This window comes from Rhinatrema bivittatum, chromosome 17 (genome assembly GCF_901001135.1).
Source record: "Rhinatrema bivittatum chromosome 17, aRhiBiv1.1, whole genome shotgun sequence".
Taxonomy (NCBI): Eukaryota; Metazoa; Chordata; class Amphibia; order Gymnophiona; family Rhinatrematidae; genus Rhinatrema; species Rhinatrema bivittatum.
Window position 1 is genome coordinate 42,989,598 of NC_042631.1, and position 18,014 is coordinate 43,007,611.

Consider the following 18,014-nt stretch of genomic DNA (forward strand, 5'->3'; position numbering starts at 1 on the left):
GTAGCCAGAATTGATTTTTTGGGTGGGCACAAGGTTAACATGGGTGGGCTGTAGGCATGCAGGTCTACTAGTTGTTTTTTTACTGATAAATAATGCCAAATTATGCAGCATAGCATTCACATCTACGCCTAAGTATGAGGTTTACTTAATGATACAAACATAATTCACGGTGATTTGTGGTACTTTAGCCTTCTTATTATTACGATTTTATACACGGCTCCTACCTGTCCATAAATTTTGAGAGAGCGGTTGTGTTGCTTATATTTAAATTGCTAACATCTCAAAATATAGATATATATTTTTTACCTTTGTTGTCTGATCTTTGTATTTTTCTAATCAGTTGGTCCTGGTCTCTTTTTCCCATTTTTTCCCTTATAGTTCATTTCCTAATTCCTTTTCAGTGTCTTTCTTCTATTACTGTCTTCTTCCCTTCCACACACACACACACACACACACACACACACATACACGCTTTCTCTCATAGACTCCCTCTCACACACTCAAGCTCTCACTCTCATATGCTCTCCCCCCCCCCCCCCCCCCCCCACAAGCTCACATTCAAGTTCTCACTTTCTCACCCCTCCCCAGGCTTATATTCTTATGCACACACAGACGCACATCCAGGCACCCATTCTCACCCACACACATAAACCCAGACTCCCATTCTCACCCACAAACCTATGCTCCCAGTCTCACCCACACATATTCAAGCTCCCATTCTCATCCATACATATACACATTTAAGGTACTATTCTCACCCACACATACACACATTCAAGCACCCATTCTTATCCACATATTCAAGCTTCCATTCTCACCCACCCACACAAACCCAGGCTCTCATTCTCACCCATATATACACACATTCAAGCTCCCATTCTCACCCACACAAACACATATTCGAGCTCCCATTCACCCACATATTCAAGCTTCCATTCTCACCCACATACACACCCAGGCTCCAGTTTTCACCCACACACACTCCCATTCTCATCAACACATACACATTCAAGCACGTGCACAGCTTCCGCTTTCTCCCCCAGAGCAGGAAGATCAGCTGCCTCTCCTGCTGCCACCGGACTCCTGCTATCTTCGGGCGTCCGAACTTCCTGTCGGGGGGGGGGAGCGGAAGCGCAGCGCACAACGTCCGCTTCCTCCCTCCCCCCCCAAGCAGGAAGATCGGCGGGCAATACGGCCCGACGCCCGAAGATAGCAGGAGGCCGGTGGCAGCAGGAGAGGCAGCTGATCTTCCTGCTCTGGGGGAGAAAGCGGAAGCTGTGCGCGGCGCTTCCGCTCCCCCTAACAGGAAATTCGGAGGGCCGTTTGGTCCGAAGATAGCAGGAGAACGGGTGGCAGCAGGAGAGGCAGCTGATCTTCCTGCATTGGGGGGAGGAAGCGGAAGCTGCGTGCGGCGCTTCCGCCCCCCCCGAACAGGAAGACCGGTTGGCCATACAGCCGCAGCAGCGCTTCCCCATGTGTGCTGTGATGGCGCGCGAGGCGTGGGTTCTCTTGTTCGCTGTCGCGGGGATGGGATCCCGCGACAGCCTTGCAGTTCCGGTGCCAGTTGGGTGGGCCTGGGTCTAAGTTGGGTGGGCACCTGCCCACCCAGGCCCACCCGTGGCTACGCCACTGGATGTGATAATGCTGCTGTGTTGCCCTCTTAAAGCTGCGACTAGGGAGATAGTTGAAATTATTACTGCATTTACATTGTGTACTTTATTGTTGTATTATACTGGGGTATTGGATAAATGTCCTTTGTCCTTGATTTTTTTTTTCATCACAATTGATAAGAAAACCCCAATTCTGCAGCCAAAAATAGGCTGCAAATACTTCCCCCATTGACTTTAATGGGAACTGGAAAACGAATGTAATGTATGAACGGATCGGGGCCGCCATTGAACGAATTCAACGTATTTGGCCCCCAACGAATACCGAATCAGCTGAATCCGTTCCTTCTGCACATCCCTAATATATATTTCCCAAACATCTAAAAATGTTGTCTTGGAATGATAAAATTACCTAGCAACCATAGACTCCATGACCAGCATACCATGCACAGCATTATGCCATTGCCAATAAGATGGTGGTAACGTCTCCCTCCATGCTAATAAAATTGAACGCTTCCCTTGAGCTGGTACTTTCCGTACTAAAAGGCATTCCACGACTTTTGAACATAAGTGGATAAACCTACTTCAAACAATATTAATGCAGGCTATAGTGGTATTGCACAACCTAGCAGATCACTGAAATATGATATTAGCCTAACCTAGTAACGAGAAATGAGAGAACAGCTCCAAAAAGCATGGGAGAGAGAACCTTCATTTAAATTGCATTTAATACATCCCGCTGTTGGAGCTATGTGTGCCTTAAATGCCCTCTGTTGAGAAAGAAAAGCTCTATGCAAAAATTTAAATTGTATCTCACATAAGTAACTGATGCTCGTCAAGCTCTTTATGTTCCGGAAGCAAGCTAACAAAGTAGTGTCAGTTAAAGGCAGAGCACATTCATGTCTCCAACTAGAACCCAGATTCATAATCCAATCTCCTCGTTCTAATTTCTGTAATTCCTTATAAATCAAGGATAGTGACTTGATTATGTTGTATATTGGTCCTGATCAATTATTAGTTTCCTGGGTCAATGGAATAAAAATGTGAATAATAAATAAATAAATAAATAACTTGACTGGCTACGAAGTCAATATGACAGGATTGAAATAAATGGTATAGATTGTTTTTGTGTGTGTGTTGCTCTCTTTAATTCTTGTAATTCATTTTTTTCCCGTCTGGAATTCATGGCATGAAGCAGGTTGAAAGAAGATTAGCATGGACATACATTGTGGCTTTCCTGATCTGTTTCCAGACTTACACAATCAGTGTTCTAGAAGGAAAGGGTATGGCGATTTTACTCAACTTCTTCTGTAATAAAGTAGGGAAAATAATAATATTACTGAGTTTGGTTCTTCTTATCATGTTTTATAAAGTAGTTGTATACTTTTGGTTTCATGTTTATTTTATGATAGGTTACTTGTTTATTATGATTATTTTATTGATTGCTATTTATTTGCCAGTGCTTTTACTGTTTCCTGTTTTCTTCATACGGATTTCTTTTCCATGTTTTAAAAGATTTTTTTTTGGGTAAATAGCCTCTCTCATTTCACTTTTTAACCACACTAAATCATATGTTTCACTAAGGGTTAGGTCTAAAATAGCTCCCCTCTTGTCTGTTCTTGTACCAGCAGCTCCGCAAAGCAGTCATTTATTTCATCTAGAAACTTTACCTCCCTTAGCATGTCCTGATGTGACATTTACCCAGTCAGTACCAGAGTAATTGAAATCATCCATTATTACTGAGTTGCTAATTTTGTTAGCTTCCCTAATTTTTTTTCTCTTTTTCTTTTATTGATGTTTAAACATTATTACAATGTAAAAGCAAAGAAAAGGGTGTCATATACATAATAGAAGAACAAATGCCTTGCACGAAGAAATTCACAACTTGATAAATTCAAAATATGAATTCCATAATAAAACATGGGGGGGGGGGGAAAGAAAATAATTAGTAAGAAATACAATTCACACTTTCATAGAATATCCAATGCCACCAAATAATTACTAAAGCCAAAACTATCTAAAGTTATTCAGACTTATTAACCTTTTTGATGAAAAGGTCTCTAGATGAGTTGAGTCAACAAAAATTAACTTATTCCCTTGAAAGTCAACTATACATTTGCATGGATGTTTCAAGTTAAAGAAAGCTCCTAAATCCATAACTCACTGTTTTGATGACAAAAAGAAGTTCCTCCTCATCTGTATCGCTCTAGACACATCTGGGAATATCTGAATACACTGGCCACAGAAAGCTCAGTTTTATATTTAAAATGCTGTCTTATTACCAAGTCTCTATCGGAGTCCAGAGAAAAACTCACTAATAAAGTAGATCTAGTAGAGATAATATCATGCGAATCCTGAAGAAATAATGAGAGATCAGAATTGACAATAGATGCCAGTACATCTGATTTACCTTCTTCTGGATTAGAAGAAATTCTCTTATCAGGCAAGGAATAACATTTTGAAATTACAAACTCTTTCTCACTAGACAATTGCAGAACCTCCACAAAATATTTTTTTAAGAACTCATTCGCTGAAAGCCATCTTCTTTTTGGAAAATACAATGACCTCAAATTAAGGGCTCTTATGGTATTCTCTAGAGCTTCATTTTTTTATCTTTGATAATCACTGATACAGATGATTGACTTGTAGGCACATCAAATAATAAGCCTGATACTTGCTGTTCAGTCCTAGCCACTCTGGTTTCCAAATCTAAGAACTTGGCAAAAACTCCAGCAGAAAAAGCACATAAACACTCAACAGTACCAGCTAAGGATGATTCAGTGCAAGTTACCCCCTGCCAGATGTCCCTTAATGTTATTTCCCCTGGTTCAACTATTAGATGAGGAACCCTAACACCCCGAACATCAGATGGAAGAGAAACAGGCTCCAGAATCACTACTCTTAACTCAAAAGTATTAATTCCACCAGCTGCTACAGTCTGAATAAACTTGTGATCTTCATTTAACATATAACCAGACCTTAAGGTAACAGTCCTCAAACTGGTATACTAGATGGAAAGAAAGTACCATTAGTTTCACATCCAGGTGTGCCTTCTTCAGTACTGGGTGAATTAGGTAGAGTAGGTGGTTATTTCAAACCTCTCCCTGCTCAGATCTCCTGGGTCAACCATAGCAGATTGTAATAAATATTTGTTCATGGGACCTCTTACCAGAGTCGATGCAGAGGGGGTGGTTGATGGTTTCCCCTTTCGCTTCTTCCCCTTAGTTGATAAAAGCAAAATCTTCCCAAAGGGGCATGTCCCTTTGGTGTTTTGCTTCAGCATCGCACACCATTAGACATGGCTAGATATAGCCCCAGTGCTCTGATGATGGCCAACTCCAAATTAGTAGGCCTATCGGGAGAAATGGCAGTACCTTCAGCAAGGTCCCCCAATTGTGCACCGCTGGATGCAGCTAGATATAGCCCTGGCGCTCTGATGACGTCAGCACTCCAGAGATGGATGGCTGGCTCCAAATTAGTAGGGCTATCAGGAGAAATGGCAGTACCTTCAGTGAGGTCTCCCAACTGTGCACTGCTGGACATGGCTTGATTTAGCTCTGGCACTCTGATGATGTCAGCTCTCCGGAGATGGACACCAGGTCCAAATTAGTAGGGCTATTGGGAGAAACAGCAGCACCATCAGCAAGGTTCCCCAACTGCATGCCGCTGGATGCAGCTACATATTGCTCTGGTACTCTGATGATGTCAGAACTCCAGAGATGGATGGCTGGCTCCAAATTAGTAGGGCTATCGGGAGAAATGGAAGCACCTTCAGCAAGGTCCCCCTAGCTTCCCTAATTTCTGTTAGCATTTCATCATCTATCTATTCATTCAGGGAAGCTGGATAGTAATACATCCCACTGCTAATCTATTCCCCTTGTCACATGGAATTTCTATCCATAAATATTCTACAGTGTATTTTGCTTCCTGTAGAATTTGTAGTCTGTTTAACTCTATGCCTCTTCAACATATAGCACCAACCCTCCATCAATTTGATCCATCCTATCATTGCAATATAACATAATGCAGTATTACAGTGTCTCATTGGTTAAGCCCATTCTACCAGGTCTCCAAGATGTCAATCATATCTACTCTTCATTCATTGCTTTACAGTCTAACTCTCCCTTCTTATTGTTTAGACTTCTAGCATTTGAATACAGATATTTCAAAGTATGTTTTTTTGTTTGTATTAAAAACCTGCTTATCAGTTGACAAAGGTAATTTGGAATTTTTCTGCTTTGTTTACTCTTTACTTAAATGCACATGGGATACTTTAGCATTTATTGCATCTTCTCTATCAGGATGCCCTAACTTCCCTGTTTTGTTAGTATCCTTCAAAAATACATCATTCCAAACTATGTATTTCTGTTGGTTTTTCCCCTTCATCTAATTTAAAATCTGCTCTATCTCCTTTTTAAAGGTTAATGCCAGCAGCCTGGTTCCATTCTAGTTAAAATAGAGTTCATCCCATTGGAATAGGCTCTCCCTTCCCCAGAATGTTCCCCAGTTCCTAACAAACCTGAAACCCTTTTCTCTGCACCATCTTATCATCCACGCACTAAGAATCTGGAGTTCAGCTTGCCTCTGGGATCCTGCGTGTGGAACAGGAAACATTTCTGAAAATACAACCCTGGAAGTTCTGCATTTCAGTTTCTTAAGAGTCTACATTTAGCCTCCAGAACCTCCCTCCTGTACCTTTCTATGTCATTGGTACCCACATATACCATGAGGAGGAGTAGCCTAGTGGTTAGAGCAGTGGGCTAAGAACCAGGAGACCAGCATTCAAGTCCTGCTGTTGCTTCTTGTGACCTTTGGCAAGTCACTTTTCCCTCTATTGCTTCAGGTACAAATTTAGGCCTGGATTTATCAAAATGCGGTAAATATCACATGCGATGGGAAAAGGGGCATGTTTTATGGTACTGGGGAGTTTATCACAATTTGCGCTAATACCTATGCGAAGAGTTAAGTTACCGCAAATTGCGATCACTTTTTTTGCACTTTGAGATAAGTGCCAGAATGTGGTATTTCCTACATACAACCTCTGGGAGGGACCATGTTTACTACAAGGAAAAGAGAGAGAGAGAGAGACTAGCCATAATGCCCTGACCCTAGATAGGTATTTATATCTCTATGGGAGGCCCACCTAGTAACTCGAGGTGATGTTTAGGTATTAGTGTAAGGGTTAGGGGCCACTTTGACATCATTGCACAAATCTCATCTTTGGGTGAGTTTCCTCACTTCGAGGGTCATCAAATGTTCACAAGAGAGTACTGTTCTGTTCGTACATCTCACATTGAATATGAAAGTAGCCCCTAACCCCCTACACTAATACCTAAACCTCACCTCAAATTACTAGGTAGGCCTCCCATAGAGATATAAATACGTATCTAGGGTCAGGTCATTAAGGCTAGGTGCGCTCTCTCTCTCTCTCACCCTCCCCCCCCCCCCAAGGTCCTTTATAGCTAGGTGGGTGCTCTGGGAGCTTCAAACTACCAACACTGGCATCCGCAAAACATATTGCAATGGGTGATACAGCCGTAACACAAGCTATCACATGGCTTAATGCTCCTGAAAAAGTTGTAGCTAAAATCGGCATTACAGCTGTGCAATAGGGTTTCGCAAAATGGTAAACCCAGCCCACTCCCGCCCCTAACCCCTCCTGTTTTTCGGATTTGCATCGCACCATATGATATAGTGCTATCGCATGCGTTAATGAGGGTTCCTCTTCAGATGTCACGGCAATGGTCCACAGAGCGGGGTACACCGGAGAGAGTTCCCACGTAGATATTACCACAGGAATCTGCAGTGTAGTACTCACACCGACTGAAGGCAATAGCTGGTCCGGAGAAACCTCGGGTAACGAGGCAGGCAGGAATCCGTGTGAAGGCCCTCCGAGGAGTGGATAGCCAAGAGACGAGATAGGGCCCCCGAGGAGCGGGTACCCGATAGCCTCCAACACAGAAACAGGAACCGGAACAGCGTTGAAGAGAGTAGATAGTTGTAGCAAGTGAACTCGTTGCCAAGTTGCTGTCTGTCTGGACTGGTGAGCTTAAGTATCCAGGCTGAGTGACGTCATCTGGTGGGGATGCCCCCGAGGTTCCCGCCTTGACATGGTTAAAGCAGGTCGGGGAGCGCGCACGCCTAGGCAACCCTGCGGTTAAGATGGCAGTCGGCAGTGTCTATGCTGCTCGAGAAGGCCCGAGAACGGAGGGTGGAAGGCCAGTGGTAGCTGGCAGATGCCGCAAGTTCCCACAACGGATCCAAGGCAGCAAAGAGGTGAGCAGAGGCGGTCACAGCCATCTGCGGCTGCAGAGCATAACACTAATAATCAAATCCCCCACTATAACAACCGTCTTAACCCTTCACTCCTGGGTGCATGGCCCTGTAGACCTATCTTCAGTGCAAGAGGATAATGCATCACTTGGAGAGCAGGTCCTAGCTACAGGTTGACTTCCTACCTTACCAAGGTGATGGTTTCCTGGCAAGCGACCTTGCTTCCCTAAGCAATACAACAGATTTGTGGACTGACTGGAGTTGGGACCACTCTATTATATCCCTGAAGATCTCATATATATACTTCTCTGTCTGCCTCAGCTCTTCCAGGTCTACCACACTGCCTTTTGTAGATTGGACTCATTCTCTGAGAGCCTTGTGCTCTTTGCACCAATTGCACACATATAACACCTTACCAACAGGTAGATAATCATACATGTGGTACTCAGTGCAAAAGATTTGATAGCCCCTAATTCACTGCTGGATTTTTGTCTGCATCTTAATTGTATTAAAAGTTGCTAAAGTTTTAAAGCTGATTATGTAGTAGATATGTCTCTCTGATTAAGAGGTTTTTAATTATTTGGTGTCTTTTAAAATCATAAGATCTGATTTTTAAAAAACATTTACATGATTAAAAAATTTTACACGAAAGTACTGAAGTGCATTGTTAATTTAGTCATTTGATGAACATGCCTTGTATTTCTATTGCTCACGATGTAGTCGTGTGTTACTTTTTTAAAATGTCTTGACATTGTTAATAAAGAACAAATTACAAAAAAAAAAGATTTTACACTCATAAATGCACCATACCCATGTAAGTGGGCTTTTGAAAATTGCTACAATGTATGTCATTGAATTATCCATAGGATTTACCTGCGTTAAGTGCATTTACACAGGCAAATGGATTTTGAAAATTGCTACGATCTTATGTTACATTTACATGTGTAACTCCTTTAAAAAATCACCTGTTAACATTTTTTAAATTGATATCTAGGTAACTTGTGTTAGTTTGTGAATGACCAGAGACAAGACTAAAATAAGTCAATCACTAAAATCAGAGTTAAGGGGTAGATTTTAATATCTGCGCGCACTTTCTGGCACACACAAAATCATCTCATAGCCTATTATCTCTAATCTCTCACAACTCTTAACAGTGACAACTACTATTTTTTCTTACAGTTACTAACAGTGGCAAGCAAATACTAACTTACACAAGTTCACAAAATTATTTCTAAATGCTCACAATTCTTAACAGTGGCAAGCTCACAAAATTAACCCAAAGTTCTATTTCTAAACACACACATTTGCAAATACTAGCCTTATAAACTAACACACAATAAAACACAACCTGTAATAGTTTAACCCTTTAAGACGTTTTTAAAAAAGATTTTAAGTGCTCATTCCCAGCAATTCCAACTTACCTCAGCAGATGCAAGTTCTGTAGTCAGCACTCCCTCTGCACTAAGGTTTATTCAGATTTTGCTTTCCTCTATATCTGTGCTTCTAAGGCAGTTACTTCAAAGTATTTCACAAGACAATCTCCTCTGGGAGATTCACACTGCTGGCAGGTTAACAATTGGCCTTCTAAACTAAGCTCCCGTTCCTTTAACACCTTTTCACATCAAACACTAGTGCCTAGTTGCCCAAGAATCAAGTAGATCTCAGATGTCAGGCTCTAGTGATAGAATCTAACTAGCTGCTGGGTTTGTCTGGCAGGCTGCAAGTAATTATGGATGTGAACTCTCTGAGCCACTTAAAACCATAGATAATGCAGTCTACACTTGTTTGAATAAATAAATACTGTAGTAAGTAGAAGATTTAACGAAATATAGGCACTCATATACGTGGTTCTCTCTGGCAGGCTATGCAGGGGAGTTAAGAGGCATGTACTTGGAAAATAAATATGATAATATTGCTGTATAATTAGATTATTACAGAGCTTTCGGGCCGATTCAGTAAAGTCTGCGGGAGAGCCACTTGCCTGTGCGCGCAATTCAGTATTTAAATGAGGCCCGGCATCCCTAGCGCCTCCTTTTGGCCCAGAGCGGCGGCTATCAGCGGGTTTGACAGCCGACGCTCAATTTTGCCAGCGTCGGTTCTTGAGCCCGCTGACAGCCATGGACTCGGAAACCGGATGCCGGCAAAATTGAGCGTCCAGTTTTCGACCCGACAGCCGCGGGCCGACTTCAAATTTTTTTTCTTTTTTTTTTTTTACTTTTTTTACCCTGCGCTTTCCCGGTGCCCAAAGAAATTAGCGCCTACCTTTGGGTAGGCGCTAATTTCTGAAACAAAATGTGTGGCTTGGCTGCACATTTTGTTTTCTGAATCGCGCGGGAATACCTAATAGGGCCATCAACATGCATTTGCTTGTTGAGGGCGCTATTAGGTTTGGCAGGTTGGACGCGCATTTTCGGCCCCTTACTGAATAAAGGGTAAGGGAAAACGCGCATCCAATGGCGGGTTAACAGTGCGCTCCGTCGGAGCGCACTGTACTGTATCGGTCCGTCAGTGAGTAGACATGAATGTGGAGAATGCTTTGTTGAATCTCTCTTTATGCAGTATGTCAACAGTAGAAAGGACATCAGAAGCTGCCATGTGGATTTAAATTATTGAAGTAATGCATTAAACTGCAGATGGGAAAAGTTGTTCCACATGAGCCCAGAATTGCACTGAGGGGAAAGAGCAAGGGATCCTGAGATTTTCCAGTGGTTAGCTAAAGAGGATAAGATCCCACTGGATGTCCTTCTCTTGTGAGGGTGAAATTTACTGGTTTGCTCAACTTCCAGTGTTGTTGGTGATGTACTTCAACAGATGCTGAGAAAGGAAACAACTTATTTGATTAACTTCTGCTGTTCCACTTTGAAAATGAGTCATTAGGGACAATTTGCCCTCTAAAGCAGAGCAGCTGGGAAAAAAAGAAAGATTCTATTAAAAAGCACCAGATCCAGTACAGATCATTTATGCCCTCCGCTGTTTACCCTTCTCCTCTGAACAAATTGACTATTTAGTCCTACTTTCTGTTTCCTATCCTTTAACCAGCATACAATCCACAATAGGACATTGCTTCCTATCCTGTGACTTTTTAATTTTCTCAGGAGTCTTTCATGGGGTACTTTGTCAATCACTTTCTGAAAATTCAAATAAACATATGGATAATGGTGAACAGGTGGATATAGTTTATTAACTGCTTCAAAAACAATGTAGCAGATTGCTGAGGCAAGAATTTACTTGTGTAAATCCATGCTGGTTGTGTCCCATTTCTGCATTTTCTACAGACTTTGCTATGTTTCACACATCTTCATTGACAGAACACAGCAACACTGTTGCTCCTGGTATTTGCACCACTTGGGGAAACATCCACTTCAGAAGCTTTGATGGAGCATATTTCCATTTTCCTGGACTCTGCAACTACATCTTCTCCTCTCATTGCAAAAGTTCCTATGAAGACTTCAACATCCAGATCAAACGCGAGTTCACCTCTTCCCACAGACATGTGCCTTTCATCACACGCATCTTTATGGTAGTTGATGGAGTGGCCATTAAGATGACCAACAAGAACATTACCTTCAATGATAACATGTGAGTAGGTCTCCATTTCCTGGTTATTGAAAAAGTATACACTTTTTGTAGAGAGGTCGGTAAAACCACTGTAACCTCAACATGATGTGATTGAATGATTTTGTTTCTTAGATGGCATAAAATTCTGTGTTTTCTCTTCCTTTCCAAGCATCAAATTACCATATAGCAGTATGGGTATCATGATAGAGAAGCTTGGGGATTATTTTAAAGTTATCGCTAAAGCTGGTCTGACTCTGATGTGGAATGGAGAAGATGCTCTCATGGTAAGTCACTTATGGTCTTATATTTATTTTATTTTATTTTATTTATTTAAGGTTTTTATATACCGGCAATCATGAGAACATATCTTGCTGGTTTACATGAAACAGGAGTGCATTAAATAGATTAAATACATCAAACTAGAACTGTGGTGACCGAAGGTACAGTTACAATTAACAAGGGTAGCAGAACTTGGAGAAGAAGGAAGAGATAGGAAAGAGTAAATGGTTAAACGATATACAAATTAGATTAAATTATATGCTATGTACAAATGGCATGATTAATGGCTGAATGTTTTGAGGAGTCCTTGGAATGTGTCCTTATATCACTTGCTTGTTTCAAAAGCACAAACAGAAAACAGTAGCACACTATACAGTTTAAAAATATTTACTGTTAAGTCATTATTCTTGAAATATTTTAGGCTGCTCTCCTGTGCCTGTGATTCCTCTAAAGAAGGTTTGTGGTTTGTGATAAGTTGGGATGCAGACAATATTTGATTGGCCCATGCTGACAATTAGGAATGTGCATTTGTTTGAAATAAATTTAAAAAATGTGATGAATTAGAGCAATTTATTTAATTTGGGGGCCCCCAAAATGAATTGAGGTTCCCCTGAATGAAACAAACCGTATTTGTTGCATTTGTTTAAAATGAATGCATTGGGCTTAAGCTTAGGCCAGAGGCCAGGGCTTTGCATAGGCCAAGGTCCAAAGCAGGGTCTGTGACCTAGGCCTGAGCATGATGCCAGGGTCTCGGCTTAGGCCAAGGCCAACGTTGGGGTCTCAGCTAAGACCTGAGCCTCCTGATCAATCATTTACCCAATCCATCAGGTATCTGAGGCCAGGCTAAGTCCCAATGCCTGGGCATTTGCCCAGGCCCAGGCCCAACACCAGAGCCTTGGTCTAGACCAGAGCCTAGACTCAGGCCAAATGCCAATTAAAAATATAATTTTGGAAGCCCAGATACAATGTATTCCATATATTATAAAAGGTGAATGGAAGACCATGGTTAGCATGATTTAATGGTGAGGCAAAGGAGGCAGTTAAAGCTAAAAGGGCATCATTCAAAAATGAAAAGTAGACTCAAATGATGAAAACAGGCAAGAGCATAAGCACTGACAAGTTAGATGTAAAACAGTAGTAAGATAGGCCAAGAGAAACTGAAAAAAAGCTTTCCAGGGAGTCAAAATTAGTAATAATAATCTTTTTCAAGTACATTTGAAGCAAAATGCCTGGGAGAGAGTCAATAGGGCCAATAGGTGACCACGAGGAAAAAGGGTGGTCAGGGAATATAAGGAAATAGCAGAAAAAATGAATATTTTTCCACAGCCTTTTCCACAGCCTTTATGAGGAGGATGTTGGTGATATATCCATACCTGAATCAAACAAAAAAGCCCAATATACCTCAGAAATCTGAGGAAAATACCAATCAATCACTCATACAAATTAAACCTCAGTAGAAATTTTTTTTTATCTTTTAGCAGATAAAGTTTGTAGGACCTTGAGTGATATCCATACCTGAAACATTATTTACTGGTGGACAATCTGAGCAACTAAAACAAACATCTGCAAAAATGGAGGATGTAAGATATAATAGATCAGATTGATAAGCCACAGAATAACAAATCACCGGGACCAGATGGCATTCACCCCAGAGTTTTAAAACAGCTAAAACATGGGGAGATCCATATTCAGTAGGCCATTTAGTTAGCTTTATAGCTTATTCTGGATACATGTCCCACTGAATATCCCTGATTAAAGTTACCCAGCTAACTTTAGCTGGGTAACTTTAAATCTAACTGGCAAGATTTTGATTATCACCATTTAAAAAGTAATAAGGCTATAGTTAGTTCAATAATTTTAGATTTAACTAGCTATATTCAAAAGAATATAGCTGGTTAAGTGGCATATCAAGGAATAAATAAAAAAGCTTATGGGCCCACTGGCCCTATAGCATCCTCCATTCTCCCTTCCACTTGAAATCCAAGTGCTCAGCCCTGTTGGGCCAAGCCTGCAGCACAGCCCAAATCCCCAAACTATGCTTCTAGCTTGGCTCCTTATAAGTAGTTTGCTAGAAGCCTATATTTACAATGTATATTCTTAGAAACCCCAGGGGCCCGGATTGTGGTAGGCCTCTACCATGATCCGGGTGAAGAATGAAGAACCTTGATATACCTAGAAGTCTAGGAGAGTATGGGTTTTGGTGGTGGGTAGGTCGGGGGGGGGGGGGGGGGCCTGGAGCCTATAATTATTTTTTAAATATCACTTGGAGGAGGGGGGAATACCAGGACCAGCTGCGGTAATTATGTTTTATTGTAAAATGGAAGGGGTTCAAACAGGGCCGAGCACTTGGATGTCTCCTTGAAGGTCTGAGGCCCACCTCTACTTGGCCTGGTCTGTCTCCTTCTGGTCACATCTGTGGCTGGGCTGATTACATCTGCTTTGGGCTGGAGCTGGCTGTCTGGTCATATGCCCAAGTCATGTGTGTTGGACTGATTGGATGCCTTGGTCATTTGCCCTGATCATTTGCATTGGGAGTTATGCCAAAATTCTGGTCACATCTGCTGTTCTTTAATGGGGTTTTCCATGTAACAAAATAACAAGATTGTGTGTCCCTTAGTTCATTGGTTGAATCTTAACATGAAACCACACCCCTTAAATATCAGGGTGTCTAGGTTATTTGGATCAAAAGAAACCAAAATGGTCCTTTACAGTATCACATGTTTACCCTTTCCTCCATGTGGTACAGGGGTGGTAAAAGACTCTGTTTATGAGGCCTTTTCTGATTGCCCCCTCCCCTTATAGAATACATATGATGCTTTAAAACACAGTTCTTCAACTTTCATCAGACGATCAATACTTGGCAGTTATTGCAACTTTAAACTCTTCAGAGCATGATCTCAGTTCTAGATAACTGCCAAAGTTCCAGGGGCTGTCAGTCAGTAACAGAGTTTTCTCTTTGCAGCATAAAGACTGGGATTATTGTGAAAAAGTCTCTTGGTTTGGAAAATCCCAAACAGTATTTATTTTCTTTTAATGGGAGGTCTAGTAAATCAATGTATTCTACCAGCAGAAGCCCAAAAGTGCTGGAAAATTCTCTGGGCCTTCACCAATACAGCTTATTTCAGTATTTCTTATGGTTTGGTTAATTTATATATTTAAATGTCCATCATTCTTTTAAATGTCCATTTCCATGCATTCTGAGAAGCTTATATGACAGGCAGGCCAAAATAGAAATGTTCATATGAGAAGCCAGGTCATTCTTCAGGAGCTTATACTAACCTCCTATACACTAATCTATATGTAATTTCTCTACCCAAACTCTAATCATAACAATCCAAAAGGTGGAAAGGAAGGGAGAAGTGTTGCTCATTGGAGATTTTAATCTTCTGGTACATTGGAGCATGCCTGCTGCAGAATTGACAAGAAGTAGAAAATTGGGAATGTCCTTCAAGGCAACTACACTCAGAAAAATGGTTATTGAGCCCTCAAGAGGAGGTGTGCTACTGTAACTGGTACTCACAAATGGAAACATAATCTGAAATCTCCAAGTAGGTGCCCACCTAGACACCATTGATCATCAGACTGTATGGTTTGATATACCAGCCAACAGAGAGGGAAGTCACACAAAGGTCAAAATCCTGGATGTCAAAAACACAAACTTTGGTAAAATGGCAACACCCCTCAAGGAGGAGCTAGAAGGCTGAGAAGACTTTGATAAAGTGGAACAACAGTAGACCAAATTAAAAGGAGCTATAATGAAGGCAACAAACTTTTATGCAAAAAACAGTAAATAAGAGTAAGAGAAAAAAGAAACCGATATGGTCCAAGCTGGTGGCTGAGAAAATAAAGGACAAAAGACCGGCATTCAAAAAGTACAAAGGAACTCAAAGAGAAGAATATCTGATGAAGCTGAAGGAGATGAGGAAAGAAATCTGGATTGAATGTGGACAAGTACAAAGTGTTGCACATAAGGATAAATAATCAAATACACATTACACAATATTACGAGTTGCCACCCAGAAAAAGAATCTAGGCATAATCACGGATAATACTTTGAAATTCTTGGTTCAGTGCATGGTGGCGGTCAAAAAAGCAACAGAATGTTCGGAAATATTAAGAAAGGAATGGAGAATGTCATAATGCCTCTGTATCATTCCTTGGTAAGACCATACCTTGAATACCGTATGTCGTTCTGGTCACCGCATCTCAAAAAAGATAGAGTTGCACTGGGAAAGATACAGAGAAAGTCTACCAAAATGACAAAGGAGATGGAAACACTAAAGAGGTTAGGGCTGTTCAACTTGGAGAATGGACTGCTGAGGGGGAAAATAAAACAGATCTACAGAATCAAGAATGGAGTAGAAAGGGTAAATGTGAATCAGTTATTTACGCTTTGAAAAGACCTTGGTTACACTCCATGAAATTAATAAGTAGCACATTTAAAACAAAACAGTAATTTTAGTGCTGTGTATATAGGTTCCTTTATATTTACTCTCCACGTTTGTATCCCCATATATATACATATATACATATATATTTAATCATATTGACATATATATTGTTCATGGCATTGTATGTATTTGTTTTCTTAAGAACATAAGAACATGCCATACTGAATCAGACCAAGGGTCCATCAAGCCCAGCATCCAGTTTCCAACAGTGGCCAATTCAGGCCATAAGAACCTGGCAAGTACCCCAAACCTAAGTCTATTCCATTTTACCATTGCTAGTAATAGCAGTGGTTATTATCTAAGGCAACTTAATTAATAGAAGGTAATGGACTTCTCCTCCAAGAACTTATCCAATCCTTTTTTAAACACAGCTATACAAACTGCACTAACCACATCTTCTGGCAACAAATTCCAGAGTTTAATTGTGCGTTGAGTGAAAAAGAACTTTCTCCGATTAGTTTTAAATGTGCCACATGCTAACTTCATGAAGTGCCCCCTAGTCTTTCTATTATCTGAAAGAGTAAAAAAACGATTCACATCTACCCGTTCTAGACTTCTCATGATTTTAAACATCTCTATCATATCCCCCCTCAGTCATCTCTTCTCCAAGCTGAAAAGTCCTAACCTCTTTAGTCTTTCTTCATAGGGGAGCTGTTCCAATCCCCTTATCATTTTGGTCGCCCTTCTCAATCGCAATTATATCTTTTTTGAGATGCGGCAACCGGAATTCTACACAGTATTCAAGGTGCGATCTCACCATGGAGCGATACAGAGGCATTATGACATTTTCCGTTTTATTCACCATTCCCTTCCTAATAATTCCCAACAATCTGTTTGCTTTTTTGACTGCTGCAGCACACTGAACCGACAATTTCAATGTGTTATCCACTATGTTGCCTAGATCTCTTTCTTGGGTAGTAGCACCTAATATGGAACCTAACATTGTGTAACTATAGCATTGGTTATTTTTCCCTATATGCATCACCTTGCACTTGTCCACATTAAATTTCATCTGCCATTTTGATGCCCAATTTTCAAGCCTCACAAGGTCTTCCTGCAATTTATCACAATCTGCTTGTGATTTAACTACTCTGAACAATTTTGTATCATCTGCAAATTTGATTACCTCACTTGTCATATTTCCTTCCGGATCATTTATAAATATATTGAAAAGTAAGGGTCCCAATACAGATCCCTGAGGCACTCCACTGCCCACACCCTTCCACTGAGAAAATTGTCCATTTAATCCTACTCTCTGTTTCCTGTCTTTTAGCCAGTTTGTAATCCACAAAAGGACATCGCCACCTATCCCATGACTTTTTATTCTTCCTAGAAGCCTCTCATGAGGAACTTTGTCAAACGCCTTCTGAAAATCCAAGTACACTACATCTACAGGTTCACCTTTATCCACATGTTTATTAATTCCTTCAAAAAAGTGAAGCAGATTTGTGAGGCAAGACTTGCCTTGGGTAAAGCCATGCTGACTTTGTTCCATTAAACCATGTCTTTCTATATGTTCTGTGATTTTGATTTTTAAAATACTTTCCCCTATTTTTCCTGGCACTGAAGTCAGGCTAACTGGTCTGTAGTTTCCTGGATCACCCCTGGAGCCCTTTTTAAATATGGGGGTTACATTAGCTATCCTCCAGTCTTCAGGTACAATGGATGATTTTAATGACAGGTTACAAATTTTTACTAATAGGTCTGAAATTTCATTTTTAGTTCCTTCAGAACTCTGGGGTGTATACTATCCGGTCCAGGTGATTTACTACTCTTAAGTTTATCAATCAGGTCTACCACATCTTCTAGATTCACCGTGATTTGGTACAGTCCATCTGAATCATTA

The 18,014-nt window shown here is 40.9% G+C and overlaps 1 protein-coding gene across 3 annotated transcripts in view; it reads left to right on the plus strand.

Annotated features, from left to right (window-relative positions):
* Nucleotides 1–18,014, plus strand: part of LOC115079264 (mucin-5AC-like) — a 264,061-nt gene that overhangs the window by 5,881 nt on the left and 240,166 nt on the right. Inside the window, exons 2-4 of one of the 3 annotated variants that reach the window (XM_029582610.1) lie at nt 2,803–2,890; nt 11,156–11,459; nt 11,608–11,722. In XM_029582610.1, coding sequence (XP_029438470.1) covers nt 2,803–2,890; nt 11,156–11,459; nt 11,608–11,722 — 507 coding nt within the window. The remainder of the gene's footprint in view (nt 1–2,802; nt 2,891–11,155; nt 11,460–11,607; nt 11,723–18,014) is intronic. The other 2 variants (XM_029582612.1, XM_029582611.1) reach the window with 2 other exon arrangements.